The sequence below is a fragment of the Mesoplodon mirus genome (assembly GCF_964341445.2).
Source record: "Mesoplodon mirus genome assembly, chromosome: 18".
NCBI classification, from domain to species: domain Eukaryota; kingdom Metazoa; phylum Chordata; class Mammalia; order Artiodactyla; family Ziphiidae; genus Mesoplodon; species Mesoplodon mirus.
This window is the reverse complement of record NC_138994.1, coordinates 58598835-58626792: the sequence shown is the minus strand read 5'-3', so window position 1 is coordinate 58626792 and position 27958 is coordinate 58598835. Positions and strand designations below refer to the sequence as shown.

Here is a 27958-nt window from a genome sequence, read left to right as displayed (position 1 = left end):
AGCACCGCCGCTTGTTCCAGGAGCCGAGGCGTGTGGGTGGGACCGGAGGGCCGGGGTCCCGCCTCCTCCTCTCTCTTTCCCCTCCCTCCCTCGCCTCTAGGTCACTGGGCCGGCGGACCCGCGGGCAGGCACTGCCGGGCTGGACGACCTCGACCCGGCTCCCGGCGAAGCGCCGCGGAGGAGCTGCCCGGCGCGCGGAGCCCGGGTACGGGCGAGCCCCTGCCACCTTCCCCTCGGCGCTGCGCCGGCGCAGAGCTGGAGCATCCGCGGGGGCCCGGGCACGGAGGACCGACGGCCGGCTGCCCCGCGCACCGTGCCCAGCGCCCAGCTGCAGGGGCGGCGGCGACATGGCCGCGCGTGTCGGCCTCCTGCTGCGCGCCCTGCCGCTGCTGCTGTGGGGCGGCCTGGACGCCCAGCTCGCCCAGCGAGTAGGCCAGGAGCTGCGCAGGGAGGCGGAGGTACGCGGTGGGGGGGGGCGGAGAGGGTCCGCGTGCTGGAGACCCGCCCGAACTTTGCAGTCAGGCCACCCAGCCGCCCCATCTGAGCTGACCATCGGCGTGACCCTCCCTTGTCCTCCGCACCCTTCGCACTTGCACACAAAGAGCCTGGGGCAGCATTCTCTCCCCTCCTACTCCATCACCCTACCCCACCCCCTAACCCCAAGCCAGGGCTGGAACCACACGGGCAGGCGGATCTGCACTGATTTCCCAGGACAAGGGGAAGGGGCAGCGAAAAGATAGGATAGACATGCAAGAACTGAGGGAGAGGGAACCCCTACACCCCAGTTTAGCGCGGAGCCACTGTCCCTCACCGCCTAGTCTGGGAGACTTAGCAGTTCATTCATCACACGCCCTCCCCAGGTGTCGGACGCTGCGGAGACTCCCAGATTGCTCGCGAGACCGTACTGCTCTCTGGCCCTGGCCGGGGACACGGGAAACAGCTCTGGCTTCCTGGGCCGGTGCTGCCCTGACCAGCTGAGGCTAGTGAGCGCCCAAGCTCAGAACTTTCTGCATCTGTAAAATGGGTGAGAGTAGCACACACACACTCTCTCTCTCACTCTTTTTTTTTTTTTTTTTTTTTTTTTTTTCCGGCTGTGCTGCGCAGCTTGTGGGATCTTAGTTCCCCGACCAGGGATTGAACCCATGCCCCCTTGCAGTGAGAGCGCGAAGCCCTAACCACTGGACCGCCAGGGAATTCCCAAGAGTAGCATACTCTTAAATTGCTTCTAAGGAGCTTTAAACAGTGCTTCAGGACTGAACTGGAGAAAAGGGGGTGGGGAAGTGGAGGTGAACCTTAAAGATTTCCCATTTCATTTTCCTCCTTTGGACTCAACTGCTTGGTGTAGGTTGCACAAGGGGAATTTTTGTGAGGTGGGGTTAGAGGTGAACTTGGGGCGTCTACTTTCTAGATACAGGTGATTGTAATAATACACCAGTTTCATTTCTTTCTTCTCCAAAGGAATATCACTGTGTTCTTATCTCTTCTCTGGATTAGAAACTGGGGTCGCCACTATTTTAAGGAGAAGGGAGGCAAATAAGTTTTAAATGACTGAGCCCAGCATTTTGCCCTGAGACTCTTACAGAGCATCATTCCTGCTGTAAAACTGCCAGTTGTGAGCTTTTCAGTATCCCCACTCCCCTCCCCTAGAAGAGAGAGACATGCTGAATTTAAGAACCCTGAAAAATGAGGAGGACCGCCTCTGAACCACTCTTCCTTCCACCAGCCCTTTCCCATTACTGCTCTGGAGTATTTGGAAATGACCCTGCTTCCACAAGGGGGTCCTCTCTCCAACTCCTTCACTCCCTCCCCATCTAAGCACTAGTCTCTTGCTCTGTGCTCTCTGCTTTTGTACATTCGGGAATCACTTTGCTTCTCTGAATTTAAAGTCTTACAATATCAAGTGCAGAGTCCTCCTGGCCCCAGGAGAAGGCTTCTGTGTACCAAGCCAAGTCTTGTTAAGAGTTCCAGCCCACCTCCCCCCAGGTCCGGGTCCCAGGCAATACTTGGCTAGAGAACAGAGACCCTATCTCTGCCGCCCATGCCTGCGGTGGCCCCAGATGGAGAGAATTTCATCTTGGGGTGTGCTTGGGAAATGTAATATCTAGCCGATTAGATCTCTTTCCATCTATTTAACATAACTGGGGGAAGGGGATTTTTTTACCTCTGAGAGCAGGAAATATTTTAAAAGCATAAAGAACTCTGGAAATGTGTAATGGGGGTGTGTCCCTATATGCATATATATATATGCAAATTGTGTGTGTGTGTCGGCATGTCTATATGTATTTCTGTATATGGTCAATTGCATGGGCTTCAGTGTCAGGCAGACCTGTGTGCAAACCATCAGTAAATTATTTAACCTCTCTGAGCCTCAGTTTTCTTCTCTGTGTTATGGGGGTTAGTAATGCCTATTTCACAAGATTTTGGTGTGGTTTCATGAGATAATGTATATGAAATACATTCTAGGCTCAGCACGGTACCTAGTATGTAGAAAGCAGTCTATCAAAGGAAGTTGCTCTCAATGTTGTTCTTGTTATTTTAGAAAACAGAGCTTCAAATTAAAGTCCTGGCTTGGTGACTAGCTCTCCTAAAACAATAATACAGGACCAAGTATGTAAGACAACAATTTTCAGCATTTGACAACAGGGCTATAATTCTTAAGAGATGGTGTTGCAGTTACTATGGCTACATTAAAATTACTTCAAAATTCAGTGAGGTAAAAGAACCATGTATTATGTCCATAGATATTGTGGGTTAGAATTTCAAACAGGGCACATCAAGGCAGCTTGTCTCTGCTCTGCAGTGTCTGGGGATGGAACCATCTGGAGGCTGTTTACTCACCTCTCTGGCAGTTGATGCTGGCTGTCAGCTGGGGGCCTCAGTTCTCCATGTGGGCCTATCCACATGGTCTCTGCATGTGGGCTAGTTTGGCCTGCCTCCAAACCTGGTGGTTGGGTCTCCAAGCTGAGAGCAGAGAGAGAGAGAGAGAGAGAGAGAAGAGAGTGAGAGAAGCAGAAGTTGTATCTCTTTGTGACTTAGACTAGGAAGTTGCATAGCCTCACTTCTGCTGTACTCCACTGTCTGGAGTCACAAACTCCAGGTCAAGGGGTGGGAACACAGACCCCACAGTTGGTGGGAGGAGTGCTGAAGTCACATTGTAAGGAGAGCAGGAGAATGAGAGGTGTTGTGATCATTTCGGGAAATACAACCATCCACAGAAAGGAACCTGCACAAAGTGCGCCCCCTGATCACCCTAGCTCTTTGCTCCGGTTCATTTCCCTGACCGCAGTGCAGGGAACCAGACCCCAAACAAAGCACAGCAGTCCTGCTGAGCTCATAGACAAAGGTCAAAGTTCAGGAGATGGAAAGAAAGAAATAGTAAAACAGCTGTGTGATCTTAAGCTTGTCTTTCCCCTTCTCTAGTCAGCAGATTCCTCTTCTGTAAAATAAGGGAGTTAAATTTCTTAACTGATTTTTAAGATTCTCTCCAGCACTAACATCCTTTAACTTTGGTATGTTTGTACGCCTTTGCCTCTCTGTGTATGTGTGTATACATTTCATCTACCTATGTCCATGTCTATCTATCTGGCTGTCTCTGTGTGTATTCCTGTGCCCTGCATGCATGGCTCTATGTGTCCCCTGTGTGCACACAAAGGAATAAAATCGATGGCTTTCCAGAGTGGGCTTTGCCTGGCAGGGGACTGACTGCTTACAAAGCTGCATTGTGAACAAGTTCATTGTTGCCCACTTAGGAAAACTAGAGCTGCTCACATCAGTGATCAGGAACAGCCTCCGCTGCTGAGTTGCAAGATTGAGAGTTAATGAATGACATCATCACCCTGGCCCCCCTCCCATTCCCAGCCAGGCCCTATCCTGTTCTTGGGCAACACAGACTGTCCCGAGAGATCTATCTACCATGCATTGCTTGGACCTTCCTTAGCACAACCTGGCAATGTGTCCAGGACCTGCCTTCCACTCAGTAATCATGCATATCTGCACGGCTATTCCCAGTGTGCCAGTGCAACAGGAAACTGGGTAGTTTGTTTCTCCAGGGAGACACTGGAGCTTCTGTGGAGTATCCACCACCAGGTGCAGTGTCTGTTTCTCATACCACAGATCCATTCATTTTATTTTGTGTGAGTCAGAAACCCAGAAGCCCGGACATGGAAACCTTTCCCAAGAGCTCAGCTCAGTGATTCATAGGGTGCAGACAAGGCTCTGAAGTGTCCCAGAGGACCACAAGTTGATGGAAAAGCAATTGCCAAGCCAGTCTAAAAACCAAGACATCTATTAATAGTAAAAGCTGGATGGTGGAAGCAGGAACATAGAAGGGAGAGATTGTTGGACAACTCCTCCTAAACACAGTCTTGGTTAGGGCATTATTTTGTGCCTTAAACTTTGCCCCACACCCAGTGAGGACCATGGGTCCATACAGTCTGGTTATTTGGCATTAGCAAAAAATATAAGATGGGATCTGGATGGAGACTAGCCAGCTAATGTTTTCCAACTTCCTTAAGGGTGGAAAATGAAAGAAGCCACGGGGATTACAGTAAGAGTTATCTAAGTTATACCTAGACAGAACTTTGTGAATATGGGACCAGGGACAAGGGAAAGGAGAAGAGGAAGGGAGTCAGACAGAAGGGAAGGGGAGGTCTTTGTCCAAAATAAAGGAAAGGGGCGGAGCTCATCCCACTGCCTTGAGAACTTCAGTAGGTTCCAGAAGTCAGAGAGCAAAAGCAATACATTCTGGAAGCAGATGTTTGCCTTTGTGAAGAATATCCTTGGGTGCTATTGAATACCTGTGGCTTGTCAGAGGGCCCCTGTGGATTGTCATGGGAGATGTGATCCTAGCCTCTTTGGAGTCCCCTGCCTGAGCAGGTTCTTCCCTCTGCTCCACCCCTGGGCCTGCTCGTGGAGGAGACAGAAGGAATCCAGCTAGAAACACCCCCAGTTTTACCTTTTTTATATTTGAGGGCGATCTCCCAGTGGTGAGAGCAGCTTGGACCCTGCTCCTTCGGTTTTAAAGCCTCTGAGTCACTTGCTTAAATGTGAAATAAAACATCCTGGGATAGGTGTCTGAGGACTTAGATTCAAGTATGAAACACTATACTCCCTTGAGATTTACCTTCCTCATCTTTAAAATGGGAATAACAACACCTGTCCTGCCTATGTTCTTGCAAGGTAATTGTGAAGCTCAAAGAAGATGAGATACCCCGAAAAGCTTTACAATAGGTGAGAGCTCACTGCTCTCCTGATTACCAGAAAACATTTTTTTTTTTTTGCGGCATGTGGGCCTCTCACCATTGTGGCCTCTCCCGTTGCGGAGCACAGGCTCCGGACGCGCAGGCTCAGCGGCCATGGCTCACTGGCCCAGCTGCTCCGCGGCATGTGGGATTCTCCTGGACCGGGGCACGAACCCGTGTCCCCTGCATCGGCAGGCGGACTCTCAACCACTGCGCCACCAGGGAAGCCCCAGAAAACATTTTTATTTATGGGGCTTGCCAAGGCAGAACATCAACTGCCACCCCCTGCATCTTGACTTGGCTAATAATGCCACAGGTGTATCAGATGATAAACACAATCACACAGAGTCACTATAGAAAGATTAGAATCATAATGAAACATAATATGAGAAGTAATAGATCATAGGTGAAGCAACATGGTTTCTGCATGAGCTTGCAATTTTTTAATTCTTGGTTTCATTTTTGCTGCTGCAATTCTTTGATATGGAGGATGTCACAGCCACTCTGTGGACAGGAGACTGGAAGCTGACCCCTCCTAGACTGATCTACCAAAGGTCCCTTCCAGCAATGAGGCTCTGTGACTATAAATGGAAAAATAATGTTTTTAATGGAGCAACTATCATAAAGCTTTCCCAAAGCCTCTTCTTGCTGGATTGTCACGACACTCCTGTGAGAAACATAAAGCAGTATTCCTACCCCCATTTTATATTTTGAGGCACAGAGAGGTTAAGTAGCTTTGCCATAGTTCACATAGCTAATCAGTTGCAGAAACAAGGCTACAATAAGAGAAGGAGCTGGAGTAGATCTTAGCTCTAATCCAACCCCCCCCCATTTTATAAAAGAGGAAACTGAGGCCCAGAGAGGCACAGGACTTGCTTAAGGACACACAGTTCACAGCAGCACCAAGAATAAAACTCAAGACACTCAGTCCAGGGCTCTTGCCCTGCGGCATTAGTGACTCAGAGCTCCGGGATTCATTTTGCTACACCTCATTGCTAGCCTTGCCCTGCTCAGTAATGGCCAGAATTTCCCCTTCCTTCAGGCACTGAATGGGCTGGGCTCCACACACACTCCCAGGACAAGTCAGGACGGATAAGGACTAGAACCCCCAGAATTCTGATGCCTCTCAGCTTTCTGGGTCTGGGGAGAACCGTCTTCATTTTCCCCAAACACCACAGCCACCCCCAGGGCTTTGCAGAGGCGACTCCCCAGGGAAGTGGCCCCAGCCCTGACCAAGTGGGTGAGGCAGGTGGGCGCAAGCTTTCAGACCTGAGCAAGGTGAATCACTGGAGGGGCACAGCCCTCCAGCTTCCTTTCCATGCAGCTCCAGCCCTGGGCTCCATGGGAGAGACGATGTGTGGAGGACAAGTTAGAGAGAAAACCTGATGTTTGAACTGTGAGGCAAAGAGGAGAAGCCTGGGCATGGCTTCCCTGAAGGGGGACAGCGGTGGTCCCAGGTGGAGCTCGGAGAGCCCCCGAGAGAGCACAGGACACCCTCCCAATCCTGCGTCTTCTCCTGGGATCCCTTTGCCGCACTGTCACCTGCCCTACACCCCTGCTCTTTCTCCCAGGCAGACGGGCATTTCTCTAACCTTTGTAGGGGAAAACAGGCACGGCAAATGGGCAAGCAGAAGAGGGTTAGGGAGGGCTGCAGGAGCAGAGGGCATCTCAACCCTGCCTCCTCCTCACCCCGAGATGTGGGTCTCGCTCCACTCAACAGAACTTTAGGACACTCAGTATTAAGGGCCCCCTTCCTGTAATTAAAAATGTTTTAAGATATGTGCATAGTAAACATAGAATAAATATAAGGGAGTTCTTAAGTCCTGATAACCCCCATCATAACACTTGGGTGCTTTTATGGAAATATTAAGTGTCAAATTCTTAACATTTCTTTTACTCATTCTTTTGGTGTCTCTTGGCTGGTGTCCTGGATACTTTCTTACTCTGCCTTCTGGAAATTCAGCTCTGCCTTGAAACCCACAGGTCAGCCCAGGACTTCCCCTCTGATGGACCCCTGAAAAAAGCCTCCACCCCCATCCTGCTCTCCACCCACCTTGCCTGCCAAAGTCCCAGGCACGGCAGCCCAGCCAGGAAACAGGAGACGCTGCTAGTCAGTTTCCCCTGTCCTCCCCCTGTGTCCAAGGCTTCCAAGTTCCTGAACCAGAGCCAAGTCCCTGATAAGGGCTGGGTGGGTTTGGGGGGAGAGGCACAGGGAGTGCCAGCCTGTTAGCCTGTGACCCAGTCTCTCCCAAGTCACTCACTCAGCAAAACTGCTTCTAAGGAAACAATTCTCTGACTTCCTTTAGAAAGCCACTCTGTCCATCCTCACCAAGGGACAGGGAGGAGGCATGGAAGAGAACCAGGCACCTGGCTGGGGTGAGGCAAGTCTGAGATAAAGCACCTAGAATAACAGAGGTGTAACTGCCTTGTTCAAAGCACTTGCCGTCTTATAGATGGGGTGCATTCCAAAAGTCTCTTGTTAATTTCCCCACTAAGGTAAATCAACCTGATCAACTGTTTATTGAGCATTTACTATATACCAGACAACTATGCTAGATGTGCATTGCTATGTTTAATCCTTCTGAGAATCCTGTGGGGTTATTTCTGTTCTCACATTGTGAGTGAAGAAATGGAGGCTCAGAGAGGTTAAGTAGTTTGTCTCTGGCCACCCAGCAGAGTCATGGTTGGGAATAGGTTCTTGATTCCAAGACCTGTGGCTATTCTATGATGCCACACTGTGTTGAGCAGTAAAGAGTCTTCCAGATTAAGCCCCTAGAACTCCTTTAATCCATTATGCATCCCCAAATGGTGTACCTATGCAAAGGGAAAGAAGAAAACAATAGTGCTGAAATACTAATAAGTTAGCGCAGGAAAACAATAAAATGGACTTGGAAGGAGTTTGTCTAGAATAAGGGCTCCTTATGGAAAGTGGCTTCATTGAGAAGAGGATGTGGAGGTCTCTGGAGACAGATATAACGAAATCCACAAAACGGAGGCGGGATACTTGCAAAGGTTTAGAGGCTTGCCGGTCCTGGCATTTAGCGTCTGGTTTCATTCCCAACTTGTGCCTTTTCCTTGACGCAGCAGCTATGATTGGAGTTGATCTGAGTTAAGAAATACAGCAGAGAAGAAGGAAGACAGAAAATTATTTCTGGATAGGTAACACAGCAAGGAGGGGTAAAAATGAAGAGTCGATGTGTGACTGTATAAGAATTCAGCAGCCCAGGGTGATTTTTTTAATCCATTGGTGGGGCTTTATGAGTGAAAAGGGCAAGCAGGGAGCCGAGTGCATCATTCCCCTGAAGGGCAGGACTGCTGATAGGGATGGGCAATGAGTCACACACTTCTTTCCACTGGCTTCCAAGAACTGTATCCAGCTGATCTGTGGTTGGCTTGGAACTGAGTCCAGGTTCTGGCTTTGATGCCAGGACTCTTTCTGCTATAGCTCATAGACCTTGTTGGGAAAAGGGATGAGCCTGGGCGTGATGTATGTGACATGGACCCTCGGAGACCCAGGGAGGGGAAAGGGTGCCATACCGTGGGAAAGCTGACCTTTCTCTCTCCCCCAGGCATTCCTGGAGAAGTACGGATATCTCAATGAACCCGCCCCCAGTAGTCCCGCCTCCACGCGATTCAGCAATGCCATCAGGTAAGACAGAGGGATGTGGAGGACTTGGTGGTGCTGGAGTGCAAAGCTCCGGTCACCTCCTCCCTCCTCTTAGAAGGCTGGTCTCCCACGTGTGCCCAGGGGGTCACACTCCATTGCTCCCTCCCTTGCCCCAGCATCCTGCTGTCTCCAGGGAAGCTCCCTGCATTCATCCCCACCGGCCAGCCTCGCACTGTGGTCCTTTATCTCAATTCCTCCTAACAGGGAGTTCCAGTGGGTGTCCCAGCTGCCCATGAGCGGGATGCTGGACGCCGCCACGCTGCGCCAGATGACGCAGCCCCGCTGTGGGGTGGCAGATACCGACAGCCAGGTGGCCTGGACCAAGAGAGTCAGTGCCCTATTTACTGGACGTCGGGCCAAAATGAGGCGTAAGAAACGCTTTGCCAGGCAAGGTGAGCACTGTTAAAATCTAGCTGGGCTGGGATTCCCCAGCATCCTGAAGCCCCATGGCCAGAAAAATACGTCTCATCCTTGGACTGGGCTCTGTGAATAACCTCGCTCCCCTAGGGTGGGTGAATAGGACCTCTCAACCCAAGGACCATCTTTGTGAACACAGATATTTAAGTCAGAATTATGCCTAAATTGATGAATTTTCTTTTTGTTAAATTTTTCTTTATTTTTTCATTTTAAAAAAATTATTTATTTATTTATTTTTTGGCTGCGTTGGGTCTTCGTTGCTGCGCATGGGCTTTCTCTAGTTGTGGCAAGCGGGAGCTCTCTTTGTTGCAGTGCGCGGGCTTCTCATTGTGGTGGCTTCTCTTGTTGCGGAGCATGGGCTCTAGGCCTGCGGGCTTCAGTAGTTACAGCACGGGGGCCCAGTAGTTATGTCTCATGGGCTCTAGAGCGCAGGCTGAGTAGTTGTGGTGCACAGGCTTAGTTGCGCCATGGCATGTGGGATCTTCCCGGACCAGGGCTCGAACCCGTGTCCCCTACACTGGCAGGCGGACTCCTAACCACTGCGCCACCAGGGAAGTCCCTAAATTGATAAATTTTCATTGTGCAAGTATTTTCCAGAGCAAACCCCATCAAGCCCACTTAATGCCTTGATCAATTTGCTATGTAGGGCAGTTAAACCATTGCCAACATTTTCCTTTATATTTGACTGAAGTCATTTTCATCAGAATCGATTGTTTTTTCAAGAGAATTATTCAACAAAGATGTGATTCATTGATCAGTTTTATTTTGACCACGCCACATTTTTTAACAGCATTATGGAAATACAATTCACATACCATAAAATTTACTCAAAGTGTACAGCTCAGTGATTTTTAGTATATTCACAGCATTGTGCAACCATCATCACAATCTAATTCCAGAACGTTTTCATCACCTCAAGAAGAAACCCCATGCCCAAAATGAAACAGTCACTCCCACTCTCCCTCTTCCCAGCCCCAGGCAACCACTAATCAATATCCTCTCTGACTCTGCAGATTTGCTTATTCTGGACATTTTCACATTACAGTTTCTGCCATTGTGGTTTTCCTTGTGTAGTTTTGGGTTTTTCCTTCCCTCCCCCCCCTCCACTTCCTCCTTCTTTGTCCAAATCCAAACTTCCAGGATCAGATGTTACAGATCTGTGATTTATGAAGGAGATTTAATTCTTCTATCAATTCTTCATCAATAACAAGTTTAACTGTGTGTAATTTTTTTAAAATTTATTTATTTTAGGCTGCGTTGGGTCTTTGTTGCCGCACGCGGGCTTTCTCTAGTTGCGGCCAGCGGGGGCTACTCTTCGTTGCGGTGCACGGGCTTCTCATTACAGTGGCTTCTCTTGCTGCGGAGCATGGGCTCTAGGCACGTGAGCTTCAGCAACTTCAGTAGTTGCAGCACGCGGGCCCAGTAGTTGTGGCTCGCGGGCTCTAGAGCGCAGGCTCAGTAGTTGTGGCACACGGGCTTAGTTGCTCTGTGGCGTGTGGGATCTTCCCGGACCAGGGCTCAAACCTGTGTCCCCTGCATTGGCAGGTGGATTCTTAACCACTGCACCATCAGGGAAGCCCTAACTGTGTGTAATTTTAACATCTTGTTTGTACTAAGTCTAGTTTTCTCTGCTCCGTTTTCACAGTTTTCAAGACTCCTAACAAGATGGGGTTGCTCAGTCAGGTTCTCATCTCATTCATTTTACTGTGAGCGCTTAGGGCCATTGCCTCTTTTAATTTGCATTAACTACTCTGGCTGACAATACCCATTATGAAGAGAACAAGCGGCACACTGTTGTTATTTCTTAGCTAATTCGTAAGGAAATTGTGAGCTGTTCTCAGCTGTGGGAGGATGTCTGTTTCCAGGTACTTGCCAAGCCAGCTCCACTGTGTCTACACATCCAGCCACTCTGGGTCCCCAGTACTGCCTGACCGCATTCTGGTAAAACAAGGAGGAGCGATGGGGTCCAGACTCTGGGCTCAAGATGTCCTTGGTGTCAACCTGTTCTGCATCCCCCAGTGTTTCTGGACGGCAGTGGGGAAGGACAAGGTAGAATGGAGGAGCGGTGTGAGCTGGAGCAGCATCCCTGGATCCGGAGCTCTGAGTTTAGCTGTGTGACCTGGGCCATGTCACTATGCTCTGTTTCCTCATCGGAAACAGCTTGTTCAGGTTGCAAAGGAGAGGCGCTGATTACTAAGGGGAAAGGCTTGTTGTGAGAATGTGGTGGAAAATGGGGCAGCCCCGGATAGTCTCAATAGCGACACTTCCAGCCTAGAGTCGATGTCCCAGAGAATTGAGATGATGCTTCCTGGGCACTCAGGACATGACCTGAGCATGAGGGATGCTTCCTCCAGGCAGCATCTCTTCTTCTCATGCCCTAAGGGAGGAACTGATCGAGTCCGTTTGTCACTATCCAATTTGGAGCATCCCTTTTGGACAGAAATTCTCATGCTAAGGCACCTCCCTCTCCATCTCATTATCTGACACTGACCCCTGGTCCAGACAGCAGTGGCCAGACTAGACAGAGAATTTCTCTCTTATTCACAACATGAACCACACAGCAGCTTGAATTCTTTACCTCCTGGGTGGGAAGACATTCCCTAGAAAAGAGCTGTGAGCTTGGCAGGCACCATGCACTTCCTATGCCTTAGGAAAGAAAATGTAATAATAACAGTTAATACACACTGAGCCTTTATGATCATGCCAAGCATGGTTCTAAATGGATTAACTCATTTAATCCAATAACAACCCAATGAGATGGGTACCATTATTATCCTCATTTACAGATGGGGAAACTGAGGGACAAAGAGCTTGAGCAACTTTCCCAGGGCCACATAGCCAGAGTGTGGCCAAGCCTTCTTTTCACTGGGAGGACTGAGTGATTGCTGGATGTGAAAAAACCCAGAACATGGGTAGGGGCGTAAAACATGATGTGGATTTCTAGGCCAGTGACTTTCCATTATGTGGGTAAATGCTATACCGATGAAATTGGGTTCCAGGTTTGCCAGATAAAATACAGGATGCCCAGTTAAATTTGAATTTCAGATGAACAACTTAACTGTTTTGTTTTCACATACTTATACTACAAAAAGTATTTGTTGTTTATCTGAAACTCACATTGAACTAGGCGTTCTACATTTTCATTTGCTAAAGCTGGCAACCTCATTCCAAGCACCAGCTCCGGACTCTGTGCCTGCAAGGCTGATCTTCAATGTCCCTGCTCCCTCACACAGCTGGTGGAGGTGGGGAGCCCCGGGGCGGGGAGGGGGGTGTATCTGGGTGGAAAACGAAGGAGCAGGGATATTTATTGAGCACCCACCACATGCCAGGCAGCTTTGTGCTGCCTTTTCATTTGCTATTTCACTTTTACCAGGAGGTGAGTCTTACCAACCCCACTTTGCAAGTAAGGAAACTGAGGCTTGGAGAGAGTCTATAATTTGATACGTGAGGTTGTAAGCAAAGGGACTGGGATTTCAACCCACGTTCTCTCCACAGTATCAGTTGCCTGTTGGGAGTCAGGATTCCAGGGTCCCCCCGCCCAGGCAAGGAGTCTAGCTCTCTGCCCTTCCCCATCTCCTTTTCCTTCCCTCTTCCCTTTTGAACTTTGGAGCAAGGGTGTGGTGGGTGCAGTGCCAGGTGCTGCTGTGGCCTGAGGGTTGCCATGGAAACCAGCCCTGCCTGGCCAGGAGTTTGGGATGGGGACCTGAAGTGGCAAGCCTGCTCCAAGGACTCAGACCTACAAGAAGACAGGGACGAGGGCTCAGGCTGCTGGCCAGGCGGTTCCTTTCTCACCGGCAGCCCCACCAAGGACCCCCCATCCAGCTCTGCTCTCAAAGAAAATTAGTCTCTCAATACCAGTCCTATCTGTCCTCCCTATAGCCTCCCCACTTCTTGCCCATGGAGTGAGGGGCCTCCCTAGCTGCAAAGAGGCAGAAGGAGCTGCCTCACACGTTTCTAGAAGCTTGAAGGTTTTGGGGGGGTGGGGGAGTCTGAGAGTTGGTCACCCATAGCAGGGTGTGAAAGAGCCCAGCGCCAGCCTGCCCTGTGCCTGGTGAAACTTACAATTCAATGAGAAGTGTTACTGGTACCTCGTGAACCCTCAGGCGGCGCCTCTGGCCTTCCTCCAGGCCCCCCTCCTCTGCCTTCCTTAGAATCCTTCCCTCTTCCCTCCCTGAGGGTTGGTCACTGGCTGGGAGGGGTTGGGTGGCTGCCAGGCCCAAAGGGGTGAGAGAAGGGACACTCCCAGCCCCACTTACATGGAGGATGGAGGGGGAGGGAAAGTGTGCTCAGCTCTTCTGCCAGCTGGAGAATTCAGGAGAATTTCAGCTTGCGCAGAGCCCCTGCTTTGACCCAGAGGAGCGATGTGTAGGCAAATTTATAAGCCTTGAGTCTTAGCAAACGGGCCTGCTTATCTGTGTGGTACAGTGGCCGGCGCACTGGATTTGGTGTCGGGGCCTGGGCTCAGGGCCTAGCCCCGCCACTCACTCGTTCTGAGGCCCTTCCTCCTGGCCTCAATTTCAGCAAACTAGAGCAGAGAGATGGACAAGGCGATGGCCAAATGTCCATGATGTCACTCCTCCTACCTGGTTCAGGCAAGGGTACCCCCAGGACAAAAAGGCAGGAGATCTGAACCTTCACCTGCCCCCCAAGGGGAGAGGGGGCTCTGTCCTCTGGCCTGGCCTCCTAGCACAGCCGGGCCTGCCCTGTCCACCCATCACCTATGCTCCAGGGACTCTGGTCCATTTGGGAAACTGAGACCCAAAGGCAGCATGGTTCTCGGCTGCTCACGGGAGTCCTGCCTCCAGAGCTGTGAGTCTTCCACAGTTTCAGCCCCTGAGCTTGCAGGGCTCAGAAATAGCCCACGAAAAACTCTGGGGTCTGGACCTTCTGAGCACCCTGGTCCTGGGTGCAAGGCGAGCTGCAGAGGGACACGGCTGACCTGGGGCTCGGGCAAGAGGCCAGAGTCTCAGGCCTCAGGGAGGAGCTGCAGTCTGAGGCAAAGGAATAGGAACTCTTAACAAAGTGGAGATGGAAAAATCTCTCTCGGTCAGTGACAAACACACCCTTTGTTCTTATTTGTTTTCACCTCAGAGCTCTGCAGAGTCCCTGAGGAAGTGAGGGGGAGGGCCAGGGGTCAGAGAAGGACCTCGAATAAATGGGCCTTGTGGTCTCTAGTCAGCAGCAGGCCCAGGGCACGGGAAAAGGAGCCGGCAGGAGGGTGTGCGGGGTGGAGAGGAGGAACGGGGAGAGGGCAGTCATGGCTGTGGCCCCCGTGGCTCCACCCGACGCAGTAGACAGGGGCTGGGATTCGCTGCCAGCAAGAGATGCAGCACGGTTTTCAAGCTCAGCCCAGATTGTAGGGAAGATGGCCCCAGACCCAAGACTCCTTCAGGTTGGGGACTCTTCCTGGGTAGAGGCTGCTCATCCCCTGTCATACTGGAACCTCCCCAGGTCGAGCCACTGGACTAGGGACCGTGCAGGACAAGGGTAGTCTTGTCAGTCTGAGAGCAGTGTCTCCACAGCCAAACAGTGGGCTTCCCATTTGGGCTGTGTTTCCTCCATCACATCAGGGACTTCCTGGAGGAGGACCTCTCTCCCCATCAAAAGGGTCCGCAGGGAGCAGCCCCAGGCTCTGCAGCAGGTGTGACTGATGCGGCCTCTCTGGGTGGCAGGCAGCAAATGGTACAAGCGGCATCTCTCCTACCGCCTGGTGAACTGGCCCCAGCACCTGCCTGAGCCGGCAGTTCGGGGGGCCGTGCGTGCCGCCTTCCAGCTGTGGAGCAACGTCTCGGCACTGGAGTTCTGGGAGGCCCCGGCCACAGGCCCCGCTGACATCCGCCTCACCTTCTTCCAAGGGGACCACAACGACGGGCTGAGCAACGCCTTCGATGGCCCAGGTGCTGACACAGAGCCTCTCTCCCACACGGCAGGAGGGAAACCCAACTAGGAGAGGCAGTCTGGGGAAGGCAGTAGAGCCTTCACTCCCCCTTTGGCCTTGGCCAAGCTGCAGCCCCCTCTGAAGAACCTTCAGTCTTCCCATCTGTAGAATGGGAACAGTGGTCCCTGCCCTATTAGGTGCCTCATGGCTGAAGGGACGGTCACATGAGGTTCTCCATGGAAAGTGCTTTGCAAACTCTAAAGAGTATTATCTCTTTTGGGAGAAACTTCTGGGGTCTTGTCATCCATCCCCTGCCTCTAGTCAGGCCTGTGCCTCTCTTGTTCTCCAGGAGTGGATGTTCTCCAGACCAAGGCTCTAAAAACATCCAGAGGCCACCACAACCCCACTCCCGCCCTCCGACCACCCACTGCACAGTCACTGCCACAGGGCAAGAGGCATTCTACCCTCTCCCTGCCACCTGCTTCACACACCCACAGCCCAGACTGTTCTCCTGTTTGCCCCCGACCTAAAGGCTTACGGCCGCAGTGTAAACCACTCTCCTCCCCTTCTGCCCAGCACTAGCCTTCACAACCTGAATGCAGGCCATCCGTGCATCTCCTCCCCACTAGTGAGGTGAGGAGACCTGATCAGACCCCTTCAGGGTGGGGACTTAAGCCCTTATGTCACCTGGGTACTTGGGCCCCACCTCTCCTGCTTTCCATCAAGCCCACTCAGAGCAAAGCCCACTTTCAAGCCCTGCTGCTGAGACCCAGGGTAGGACTGGGAGAGATTTAGGCTCTTCAAGAATCCACATGTAGGGCTTCCCTGGTGGCGCAGTGGTTGAGAGTCCGCCTGCCGATGCAGGGGATACGGGTTCGTGCCCCGGTCTGGGAGGATCCCACATGCCGCGGAGCGGCTGGGCCCGTGAGCCATGGCCGCTGAGCCTGTACGTCCGGAGCCTGTGCTCTGCAACGGGAGAGGCCACAGCAGTGAGAGGCCCGCATAACGCAAAAAAAAAAAAAAAAAAAAAAAAAAAGAATCCAACGTAGTACACACACGTGCTTGCATGTAACTCACTTCACCCACAATATCTCCATGAGACATTGATATCCATACCCAGGTCCCCAGGTGGAGTCTGGTCACTAAGACAGCACTGGACTGGGAGTCAGCTCTCTGACTGAGAGAGGTGTTTTGTCTGAGTTTATGTCTTCTCCCTTCGAAACCCGCCCATCTGTCTCCCAGGATTATTGTGAGGGTTAAACAGAAAGGGCTTACATGGCTCGAAACAGCTTGGGGCATATTCAAAATTAGAAGCGTGTATTCCTCCTACAAGTGGCCGGCTCTCCAGTCCCCAGGAGGCTCCCTTTAAAGGCAGCCTCCCAACTTTAGCCAGTGCCCTCTGGCCTGGGCTCCGAGAAGGCAACGCCAGAAGGACCTTCAGTGGGCTTCTAGGCCAGCATCATTGCAGTGCTGTTTGCCGACTCCTGCGGAAAGTGAACTGTGAGGGGGTAGGACCCTAGAAACTGCAGAATTGCATCTGGGGCCCACTACCAGCTTGAGAATCGCTGATCCAGCCCACCTCCCTCTGCTCACTCCTATTACAAGCAGGGAAGCAGGGAAGTAGAGACCCACACAGGACCCTGGCAGAGGGAAGGCAAGAGTGAAAGGACGCAAGAATATACAGACTTTTTTTTTTTTTTTTTTGCCCCACTGCGTGGCATGCGGGATCTTAGTTTCCTGACCAGGAATCCAACCCGTGCCCCCTGCAGTAGAAGTGCAGAGTCCTAACCACAGGACGGCCAGGGAAGTCCCCTATGTACGCTTCTCTCTCTCTCCTTTTTTTTTTTTTATAAATTTATTTATTTTTGACTGCGTTGGGTCTTCGTTGCTGCACGCAGGCTTTCTCTAGTTGCGGCGAGCGGGGGCTACTCTTCATTGCCGTGCACGGGCTTCTTATTGCAGTGGCTTCTCTTGTTGCAGAGCATGGGTTCTAGGCACGCAGGCTTCAGTAGTTGTGGTGTGCGGGCTCAGTAGCTGTGGCTCGCTGGCTCTAGAGCTCAGGCTCAGTAGTTGTGGCGCAAGGGCTTAGTTGCTCTGCGGCATGTGGGATCTTCCCGGACCAGGGCTCGAACCCGTGTCCCCTTCATTGGCAGGCCTATTCTTAACCACTGCGCCACCAGGGAAGTCCCCCCTATATGTACCTATTAATAAATAAGCTATACCTACCCATAAACACACTCAGCACCCAGATCAAGAAACAACATTACCAACACCCCAGAAGTCTCATTAAGCCCCCTCCGGGGGTAGCCACTGTCCCTACTCCTAGATCTCTTCGAAAGTAAGTAACGGTTATTACCTGCGGTAGACACTAAGTATTACATGTAACATACACAAGTACACACATCCCTTTTTAATACTCAGAACAACCCCGTGAGGAGCAACTCCCTTATCAACATGCCCACTTTTCAGATCTAAAATCTAAAAGCTAAGACACAGAGAGGTTAAGCTATCTGCTCAAGGTCACACAGCTAGTAAGGGGATAAAACCGGGATTGGAAGCTAGGCAGTTTGGCCCCGTGCTCTTTGTACACCACGCTCTCTCTTAGGCTTCCAGGCCCCATAGCCTAGTCATCTGTTCATTGCTCCACACTTCAGCTTCTGCCAGACTTAATTAGGAGGGAAATTACTCATCAAAAAAGCATACACACGCCAATGGCATTTGCGCCGGGCGGTGGGAAGTTGGGGGGTGTCGCGGGCGGCGGCTCCGCCTGACCTCCTCGCCGCCTGTAGGCGGCGCCCTGGCGCACGCCTTCCTCCCCCGCCGCGGCGAAGCGCACTTCGACCGCGACGAGCGCTGGTCCCTGAGCCGCCGCCGCGGGCGCAACCTGTTCGTGGTGCTGGCGCATGAGATCGGCCACACGCTCGGCCTGACCCACTCGGCCGCGCCGCGCGCGCTCATGGCGCCCTACTACAAGAGGCTGGGCCGCGACGCGCTGCTCAGCTGGGACGACGTGCTGGCCGTGCAGAGCCTGTATGGTGAGCCCCCGGCGCGCTCGCCACTGCGCTCTCCCCTGCCCCCTGCGCCCCGGGATCCCCAGGGCTCGGACACCGGCTCTTCAAATAGGATCGCCCATTCCTAAGCGCAGGAAGCTGGCCTCCCCATCACTGGTCCTTCCCGATGCTGAAGCTTCGGGCTCCCCTCAAATCTTGAGAAACCTCATCTCCTGCTGTGCTCCACCCGCATGCCTGGCCTCTATCATCCCAACCAATTCCTGGGCACAGCCCTCCTCTGCGTTCCAGTTGCTGATTCCTGCCCAACCTGGGCGGCGCAATTCCTCTCGTATCCCTGCCCCATCACCCAGACCCAGTCCTCGGTCCCACCCAGACCCCAGAGCCCTCATTCCTGCTCCCAGCTCCAGTGGCTGTCCCCCAACATTTCGCTCTCTGTGAGCTGATGCCCACTTTTCCCCCAAGCCTGGGCCTCTGCCTGGCTGTGGACTTAGACAAGGTCTTCTCCTGCAGAATGAACTGACTGGTGCTTCCCAGAGATTTATCTGGACCCCAGCCCGGGGCTGTGACCCTGAGTACCTGGTGTGGTGGGCAGGGCCAGGATCCCTAGGATCAAGTCACCATTCCATCCCGGTTAGCAGTTGCTCTTGGGCAAAGCACTTCCCCTTTTAAAGCCCTCGGTTTTATCTTCTGGGGGGAAAAAAAGCGGGGGGATAATAATTGAGGCCCTGCTTACCTCCCAGGGCTGTTGTTCTGGTGGATATGAACATGCTTTGTAGCCTAAGAGACCTACACAAAGGTAGTAATAATAGCTGCTATTTCTCGAGTGTCTACCATGGGCCAGACGCTTAACACACCCATGAGGTATCTTTTTATCCACAAATGAGGAGAATGGGGCTCAGAGACGTTAGATAACTTGTCCAAGGTCACCCAGCTAGGAAGGCGCAGACCAGGATTCAGGAGCTGGTGCCGAATTCTAAGCCTGTTGGAATCTGCCTCATTCTCTTAAGTGAAGTATAGCGATGCCATTATTATAACTGCTGTAATTATCACAGCCCAGGCCCCTGAACTCTGCCCTCATGCCGTCTGCATTGTCCAGGACTCAGGGAAGAGGACCCTCTGCCCTTTTTAGTTCCAAACCCTTGTTTGGTTCCCCCACTCCGATTTTACCCTTTTCCAGACTGTTCGGCAGGAAAGAGGACTTCCGAGTTTGGTGCTATGGTTATAACCAACAACCAAGGACAACTCAACCCCCCACCCCTGCCCTCCTTCCCTGCCCCTCCTGTCAGATAATGAAGTGAACCAAGGGGGAGGTCTCGAGCACTCAACACACCCCCAACCAGTGTGCGTTCTCTCCCGCTTCCCTCCTTCCCTGTGAAGGGAAGCCCCAGGGCGGCTCAGGGGCCATCCAGCTCCCCGGAAAGCTGTTCACGGACTTTGAGGCCTGGGACCCCCACAGACTTCAAGGAAGGCGCCCCGAAACCCGAGGTCCTAAATATTGCCACTCTTCCTTCGATGCAATCACTGTAGGTAAGATGGTCCTGCTGGTTCCTTGCTTCCTTCTTCCCTCCTCCTCCTCCACATCTCCAGGCGTCTCCGGAGCTGGAGTACAAGGTTGGGGGATGAATTATAAAATCCAGAAATCCCAAGTCACAAGCATTCTGCAGGGTAGCAAGCCCACGCCAAGCAAAACGCTGCTTCCTCCTGCACTTCCCCTCTGCCCCAGCTGTGCATGCTGTATCCTTTCTGCTGCATCCTCTCTCGTCAGTTTGGGAAGCTGGGTTCTAGGGAAGCACCTTCCCTGGAAAGAAGGCAGGAGGCTGATGGTCACTCCTCAACCTTCTCTTGTCTCCGGGCAGATGGGCAACATCGACTGTACATATTTCAAGGGAACCAGTTCTGGGAGGTGACAGCTGATGGCAATGTCTCAGAGCCCCACCCACTACAGAAAAGGTGGGCAGGGCTGCCCCCCCATATTGAGGCTGCCGCGGTGTCCTTGGAGGATGGAGACTTCTACTTCTTCAAAGGTACCAGCCCTGGGGCACATGAGAAAACTGAAGCCTAGAGAGGGGAGGAGTCTGCCCAAGGTCAAAAGAGGGGAGGAGTCTCAATTCCATTCTGAACCTGTGGCCCCAGGAACTCTCCCAGGAGATTCCTTTAGTGATGGATTGGGGGGCACAGGTGTCACGGTTGTCCCAGAGAGACAGCGGGTGGGAGAGTTTCAGAGAAGAGTCTAGAGGGAAGCAGAGGATGGCTCTGAGCTCTGCAATACAGCAGAAGGACAAACCTTCCTTGGAATCCTGGCTGTGTGAGTCTGGGCCTGTCACTTAACTCTTGGAGCTTGAATTTGTTGAACGGGGAAAATAATCCCTCAGGTTTGTTGGGGAAGGAGGATTCAAAGAACATAATGTCTGAGGACTGTACAGTATATTACTCGAGAAAATTGTGTTCACTCATTGATTCAACAAATATTGAGTGCCTTCTACAAACTCGGCTGGAGGTGTTGGGATACAGTAGTGATCAAAACAGAATTCCCTGCCCTCACAGAACTGTTGGTAGTAATGGCCGTGGAGAAAGCCCCTGGACTTCCCTGAAGTCTACCTGGGAGGGCGCGTGCTTCCTGCCTGGGGTGGGGAGGTTCCTTCAGAGCAAGCTGCCCTCTGCGGACACCTGCTGGAAGTGGAGGCCACAAGAGTCCCTCCTCTACTGTTTACAACTGATCTGTTTTGATGATCACGAATACTGACCACCTTGGACTCCAACATGAAGGGGAGTAGGAATATGGGGGGACAGAGGCGGGGTGGAGGACCGAAGGGCGAGCGCACCAACTCACGCTGGCTCTGCCGCTGTCCCACAGGGAGTCGATGCTGGAGGTTCCAGGGCCCCAAGCCGGTGTGGGGCTCCCCACAGCTGTGCCGGGCAGGGGGCCTGCCCCCCCACCCGGATGCGGCCCTCTTCTTCCCTCCTCTGAGCCGCCTCATCCTCTTCAAGGGTGCCCGCTACTACGTGCTGGCCCGAGGGGGGCTGCAGGTGGAGCCCTACTATCCCCGAGGCCTGCAGGACTGGGGCGGTGTCCCCGAGGAGGTCAGCGGCGCCCTGCCCAGACCCGACGGCTCCATCATCTTCTTCAGAGACGACCGCTACTGGCGCCTCGACCAGGCCAAACTTCGAGCAACGCCCCTGGGCCGCTGGGCCACAGAGCTGCCCTGGATGGGCTGCTGGCACGCCAACTCGGGGGGCACCCTGTTCTGAAGATGCCCCCACCTTTTAGTGAATTGCTGGCGCTCTCGTGGCCAACGTGTATCCCCAGCCCCAAGGGCAGACCCTGTCTGGAAGCCTCTGAGCCTCCCTGCAGAAGTCCGATCTGCATTTGTTCCTTGGAGAATGTTTTTGTGCTGTCAAGACATTGATCTTTGTGGGATCAATTCAACGAGAAGCCGAAAAGGCTCCCAGACCCCACGGCCCTTTCCCCAAAGACTCATTCCTCCCCAGGCCTTGGGGATTTTGTTTCTTCCCCTAAAGGTGCAGTTCCTGTCCATGAGGCCACAGCACTGGGCAACCAGGAAGGATGCAAAACTCAATGGACAAGTTGGGACCACTTTGCAAGACTGTCCCTTCCCCTCAGGACCTCCTGGCTCAGTCCTTGGAGGATTGTGTCTTATTTAATCAGAGGCCCCACCCCCAGGAAGATTGGATGGATTGAGTACAAGGGTCTCCAACCTCAGGGGTGTCAGGACCCAGAACAAGAAGGAGACCGATGCAGGCCTGCTGGGCCCTGTTTCTTTCAGGGGTTGGGGGGAAGGCTGGAATAAAGAGGTGCTCCCAGCTGGTGGGCCTGGAGGGGGGAAGCAGCCTTCCTTGGACACGTTTCCAGTGAGAGCGGGTGGGTATGGATGCTAGGGAGGCTGCAACCATGTTCTTCCGGTCAAAGCCAGGACCAGTGAGTTGTGCGTGTGTGTAGTTGTGATGGGGAGAGGGGCCCTGCCACTCTCCTCAAAAATCAAAATATCCTTCGCCCACCTCATCCCCCAGGCCAGATGAAGGACCCTGTGTGGCAGGAGGAGGACAGGGGCCTCTCTGGAGGTCTGCACAGCTGCAGTCGCTGGGAGCTCTGCAGGCCGGGAGAGCTTCGTGCTCACAATGGCCCCATTCTCCTGGCCACGCACGAAGCATTCCAGGAGCTCCCGCTGGCCGGCCGAGAATAGCTGGGATTCCTGGAGAAGGACCCAGCTCCCCGGCCTCCCAGTCTTCTGTCTCAGCGGCTTCTGGGGCTGGTTCTCTCGTCCTGCCCCCTGCACACCTGCCAGTGCCTCCTCTGCACACACACTGACCTCAGCCAGACCGGGCTTCCCGCGGGAGGGGAGGAAGGTCCGGCCAGCTTCAGCCCTCAGCTGCCAGTGGGCATTCCTGGCCCGGCAGCTTCATTTTCTTCTCTGCGCGGTGGGGAGAATGGCCTTTGACTGCCCTTGGCTGCAAGTGCTTTGCTCCGCCCCGTCCGGGGGGAGTTGCAGGGAGGAGGCTCTCCGCCTGCCCTTTTCCCTCTGGCTTGAACCCGGGGAAGAGGAGGAGGGTCGATCTTTATCCCACGCCCCACCTCAAGGCACTGACACTTGGATTAGGAGCTTTATTGAAGGATTTGAGGGGAGGGGCACGTTTCCCAGAGGGGTTATTTTCTCTAGGCGACGCCTCTGCTCACCGGGCCCGAAGGACGTGAAATACCCCAGAGATGAGCGTGAGGCTGTACCAGGGGGCGCGACTCAGGTGGGCGGTGGGCACTGCGTGCTGACCCGGGCGCGGGGGCCCGCGGGAGGCGCTGTTGGAGGAATGGAGCTCCAGGTGATGTTGGGCTCCGCATTGATGACAGGTGGGGCCGGTCATCAGCGGTGGGCCTGCTGGGCTGCTCGGATGGGCGGCGCTCCGGGAAGGCGGTTCTCAGGCACGTGCTGCAGAGCGCTCCGCGTCGGGGGAGAGGAGAGGGTGGCGGGGAATTTGGAATCAGGCGAGGATGGAGGGCCACAGAGGCCGGGGATTGGGGAGCGCTCAAAGGCCCACGGCAGCCCCCGCGCCTCCAGAAGCCCGCGCCTCCCGCAGATCCGGGTGCTCCAGAACGCAGTGCGCCACGTAGCTCTGCGAGCTGTGCAGGTTCTTGCACTTCTTGCAGAAAAGGATCTCGCAGTGCGCGCAGCCCCCGCCGCGCAGCCGCCGCCGCCGCGTCTCCAGCACGCACGGCTCCTCCGGGGGGATCCGCTTCCTGCGGGCGGGGGCCGGGGCGCTCAGGACACCGCGCCGCCCGCTCCCGCCCGGGGCCCTGGCGCCAGTGCATCCTGCCCCCGCCGAGCGGCGCGCCCTCACCTGTTGGCGGGAGGGGCCAGGCCGCCGAGCAGTGCCAAGAGGCTGAACCAGCTCCAGAAGCCGCTGTCCGCGCGCCGCAGCAACGCCACCTGCTGGGTGCTGGACTCCTGGCGCAGCGGATTGTTCAACACGGAGCCCCGCTCCCGGCCCTCGCCGCCCTCCGCCTCGCCCTCGGCCGCGCGCTCCTCCGGCGGCCTCTCCTCGTCCTCCTCCGACACCCCCTCCGCGGCCTCCGCCTCCGCCTCCGTCTCCGTCTCCGCCTCCGCCTCCGCCTCCGCGGTCCCGGGCTGCTCCAGCTCCTTTTTCCACAAGGTGGTCTTCACGCCTGCGGGGGCGGGGAGGAGGTCAGTGAAGGGCCTGGGTACCCTGGTACCCTGACTGTTGCCCACAGCCCGACCGACCGCCCCCCTCCCCCAAAATAGGCAGGCGTTCGAAGGACGGTGCGCACGAGATGCCGGGAGCCAGCAGGATTCCAAGAGAGGGTTACAGAGTGTGCAGGATTTCCTGGGCAAAGGAGGGCCTGATTTCCTAGGTCCCCGCACTTCCTAGCTGAAGACTCGGGGCAAGTCACGTTGCTTCTGTCACCTCCGTTTCCCTATCTGTAAAATGGGAAAAAGTAGTGCCTATCTGAAGGGTTACTGTAAGGCAGGTATCAGATCGAGTGTGTTTGAAGCGCCTGGCTCAGGGGCCGCGGGAAGCCATCAACAAACAGGTGCAATGAGCCTTGCGAACCCGGAGGAGATGGCGGTTCATCACCACCTTCCTTCTAATTGGCTCCGGGGTGGGGGCTGATCTCTGTGCAGGCTGTCAATAAACATTAAGTGCACTGATTGGAATTTTAACAGGTGGTTTATATTTTGTTTTCTGGATGGAACGGGACTTCCGTCTTCAAAGTGGGCCTTACCTTAAGAAAGCCCAGCAACACCTGCGGCGGGGTGGGCAGGCAGGTGGGCACACAGCGCCTCTGCACTGTTAGAAATGGACGCCTCCGATGAGCAAAACAGGAAAAGTGCCCCTTATGAGCGGACTAAATAGAAGTTTTCTTGCCTTCCCACCCCATGGGCAGACCGATTAGGAAAAGGCTGCCCTAGGGGGGAGCCAATTAGGAAAAGGCATCTATTCCTCCTTCTAGGCTTGACCCGAACTGCCAGCTGGATTTCAGCCACAACTGTCCCCCTTGCTGGTGTTCAGGACACAAACTCCACAACCCCAAGCGGCAGTCCTGGCAGGCGGGAAGTTCCTGGACTGATGTGAAGTGACCCGGCCTCTGCGGGTAGGTGTCCACCACTCACTCAGCGAACACTGACCCAGCCCCACCATGTGCCCTGCTGTCTGCTCGATCTGGGAAGCTAGACTTGTAATGAAAAAAAGGGGGGAGGAGGGCAGGGAAGACACAATTCCTGGGGTTTGCCCTGGAAAGGTCTAGAAATTTTTCTATTGATCCCTGCCCATCATGATTAAAGAGGTTGGAGACAAAGCAGAATGATAATAAAGCTAGTGTTCCAGCCCACATGTATTGAGCACCAACTGCACGTAGTCACTGGGCTAACCTCTTCATACATCATGCCCCCCTTCATCTTCCCGACCCTCTCAGGCAGGTGACGTGGTAGGTAACGGAGGGGCCTCTGAATTTCAAGACTTTTGAAACCTTTCAAGAAAAGTTGTTTCAAACATTCTGCCAGTTCTTGGTATTGCTAAATGTGGAGAACCAAGATGCACTGTACTTTTTTTTTTTTTTTGGCCACACTGCGTGGCATGTGGGATCTTAGTTCCCCAACCAGGTATCGAACCTGTAGCCCCTGAAGTGGAAGCCCAGAGTCCTAACCACTGGACCGCCAGGGGAATTCCCAAGGTCCACTGTACTTTTGTTTAGGAAAACACATGAAGGAGCCTTCTGGTTGTGAAAGGCCAGACGTAGTGCACAGCCAGAAAGGGGTGCTGGGAACATTTGGGGAGGATAAGGAATTGGAAAGGAAGGTTGGGGTTTGGGGGCCCAGACTATGGAGTTTGGACTTTGTCCTTCAGCAGTGGGGAGCCACTGAACGTTTCTTTTTTTTTTTTTCCTTTTTTCTTTTTTTTGCATTACGCGGGCCTCTCACTGTTGTAGCCTCTCCCATTGCAGAGCACAGGCTCCGGACGCGCAGACTCAGTGGCCATGGCTCACGGGCCCAGCTGCTCCACGGCATGTGGGATCATCCCAGACCGGGGCACGAACCTGGGTTCCCTGCATTGGCAGGCGGACTCTCAACCACTGCGCCACCAGGGAAGCCCCACTGAACGTTTTGACACAGGGATGTGCTCAGAGCCATCCTTTAGGATGTTCCCTCTGACAGAAGGAGACAGAGAGAGACCTACTTAGGAGTCATTACAGTGGTCCAGGCCAGAGAAAAGATCCGAACAGCAGCAGGTGAAGATGAGAGAGCAGATGTCAAGAATATTCAGGAAAGAGAGAGAAGAGGGCTTGTACATGGATGGGTAACTGAGAAAAGATTGGGCTTCTACTCTGGGGTTGCCATGGTGATGGGTTGATTGGTCCACCCTGGAGTCAAGAGACCCTGTCCTCCGGCCCCACTCACCGTGTTTATCCATTCTTCCCAAAGCCGTGCTGCCCTCTTCCCTTGATCAGGCACTGGGATGAGAGGGAGTTCCCACAGAACTTGGTCTGGTCTCTAGGGCCTCTGTTGGATTATGAGGGGGCGGGGCTAGAACTCCACCTGCCCGTAGGGTTCCACCCCAGAATAGTTGCCTTTTCTAGAGATTCCAAAACACCCCCAAACAGTACCTTTTCTCTTGGGAAGGTATTAAAGGGGATAGAGAGCAACTTTGGCCCCCAGTAGACTGGGGTCAAATCCCAGCTCTACCACATAAACATAAAAGCTATTAGCATATCATCTCTCTGAGCTTTAGCATATTATCTCTCTGACCCTCCGTCTCTTTATCTGTAAGTCAGAGATGGCGGTGCAGGACGACTTTACCTGGCCCACAGAAAACACTTAAAGCATTATGCTTATTTGCATCACTACTTTCTCCTTCTGTTCTATCCCTGGCCTTCCTCACCCTTGCTCCCCACCCCCACCGACTTCCAGCTCATTGCTTTAGCTCCGAGAAGCACAGGACATGGTGTGACGTTCTGTCGGAAGCAGAACTCCGGCAAGAGCTGGGTGTAGCTCCTGGATGTTCTGTATGTGTGTGAGAGAGCTGGGGCTGGGGAAGGGAATAAAATCATAGAAACTGGGGAGACTCCTTCTTTTCCTGGCCTGACCGTGGGGTGTGTTGGCAGAGTCAGGGGTATGGAGGGGGCAGAGGATGCAAACCCAGATCTGGAGGGTCTCCGTCTGATGGGATACAGTTGCTGGAGTCAAGGAGATACCAGTCTGATAGGGGAACATGATATGGTCCTCCATCCAGGTCTGAAGCGGGGCAATGGGGTCTCTTCCTTCAGGCGTCTCCTAGTTTGGTGGAGCCAGTTTGGTGGGAGGTAGAACAAAGAGAGCAGACCAGTCCCCAGGAATCTCATGGGGGCAACACTGTCAAGAACTGTAAAGAGTCTAAAATTTTACCCTACTTGCAAGTTAGCCTGCTGTACTTTCATGGGTGCTGCCAAAAAAAACATGAGACTCCTGGGTTGGAGATAAAGGACCTCATTGCTCAAGGCACAGCAGCATCAGCATACCTGTGTCATCTCCTCTTGGCCCACTGTCCCAAGGGTGCTATAGGGATGGGTGCCAGGGAATACCTGCATATGCAGTCATTTGCATTATAAGAGGAACCCTGAGCTTAGGGGACCCTAATCTTTTATACTGGGCAGTAACCAAACCTCTTCTTTGCTCCAGAAAAAGACACTATCTCTACTTCCAAGGTTGTTCACTATATAAACACCCTTGAAAAGTCAGTACCTCTGCTTGCAAGACATGCAAAAATAGGAAAGACCCATGCAGAATTGTCTCCCCCAAAAAACCCCATTTTCCTTACATTTACTAAAAGAGCCTATAGCCACCTTGGCTCTTTTTTTTTTTTTTTTTAAATAATGTGGTAGCATGCACATTACTTTTTTTGAATTTTATTTTATTTTTTTATACAGCAGGCTCTTATTAGTCATCAATTTTATACAATCAGTGTATACATGTCAAACCCAATCACCCAATTCATCACACCACCACCCCCAGCCCCCGCCGCTTTCCCCCCTTGGTATCCATACGTTTGTTCTCTATATCTGTGTCTCACTTTCTGCCCTGCAAACCGGTTCATCTGTACCATTTTTCTAGGTTCCACATATATGCGTTAATATACGCTATTTCTTTTTCTCTTTCTGACTTACTTCACTCTGTATGACGGTCTCTAGATCCATCCACATCTCAACAAATGACCCAATTTCGTTCCTTTTTATGGTTAATAT

At 53.1% G+C, this 27958-nt stretch overlaps 2 protein-coding genes across 4 annotated transcripts; one reads left to right on the top strand and one right to left on the bottom strand.

Annotated features, from left to right (window-relative positions):
• The first annotated feature begins 8 nt into the window (after nucleotides 1–8).
• Nucleotides 9–26797, top strand: MMP28 (matrix metallopeptidase 28). Of its 3 annotated transcripts, XM_082603534.1 has the most exons (9): nucleotides 9–458; nucleotides 8810–8889; nucleotides 9112–9299; nucleotides 14997–15221; nucleotides 17992–18237; nucleotides 19591–19740; nucleotides 20070–20237; nucleotides 24695–24835; nucleotides 25685–26797. In XM_082603534.1, exons 1-8 carry the CDS (start codon nucleotides 348–350, stop codon nucleotides 24814–24816), a joined length of 1290 nt encoding a protein of 429 aa, XP_082459660.1. In that variant the 5' UTR covers nucleotides 9–347; the 3' UTR covers nucleotides 24817–24835; nucleotides 25685–26797. The 3 variants fall into 3 exon arrangements, with proteins under 3 accessions (XP_082459660.1, XP_082459659.1, XP_082459658.1); XM_082603532.1 differs by lacking the exons at nucleotides 24695–24835; nucleotides 25685–26797 and adding an exon at nucleotides 21068–23191 and having other exon boundaries at nucleotides 28–458; XM_082603533.1 differs by lacking the exons at nucleotides 14997–15221; nucleotides 24695–24835; nucleotides 25685–26797 and adding an exon at nucleotides 21068–23191 and having other exon boundaries at nucleotides 26–458.
• Nucleotides 23251–24622, bottom strand: LOC309794224 (uncharacterized protein C17orf50; the record flags this gene model as incomplete). The annotated part of the gene is made up of 4 exons (XM_082605430.1): nucleotides 23251–23461; nucleotides 23563–24107; nucleotides 24467–24531; nucleotides 24610–24622. 4 exons carry the CDS (start codon nucleotides 24620–24622, stop codon nucleotides 23251–23253), a joined length of 834 nt encoding a protein of 277 aa, XP_082461556.1.
• Nucleotides 26798–27958: the final 1161 nt, after the last annotated feature.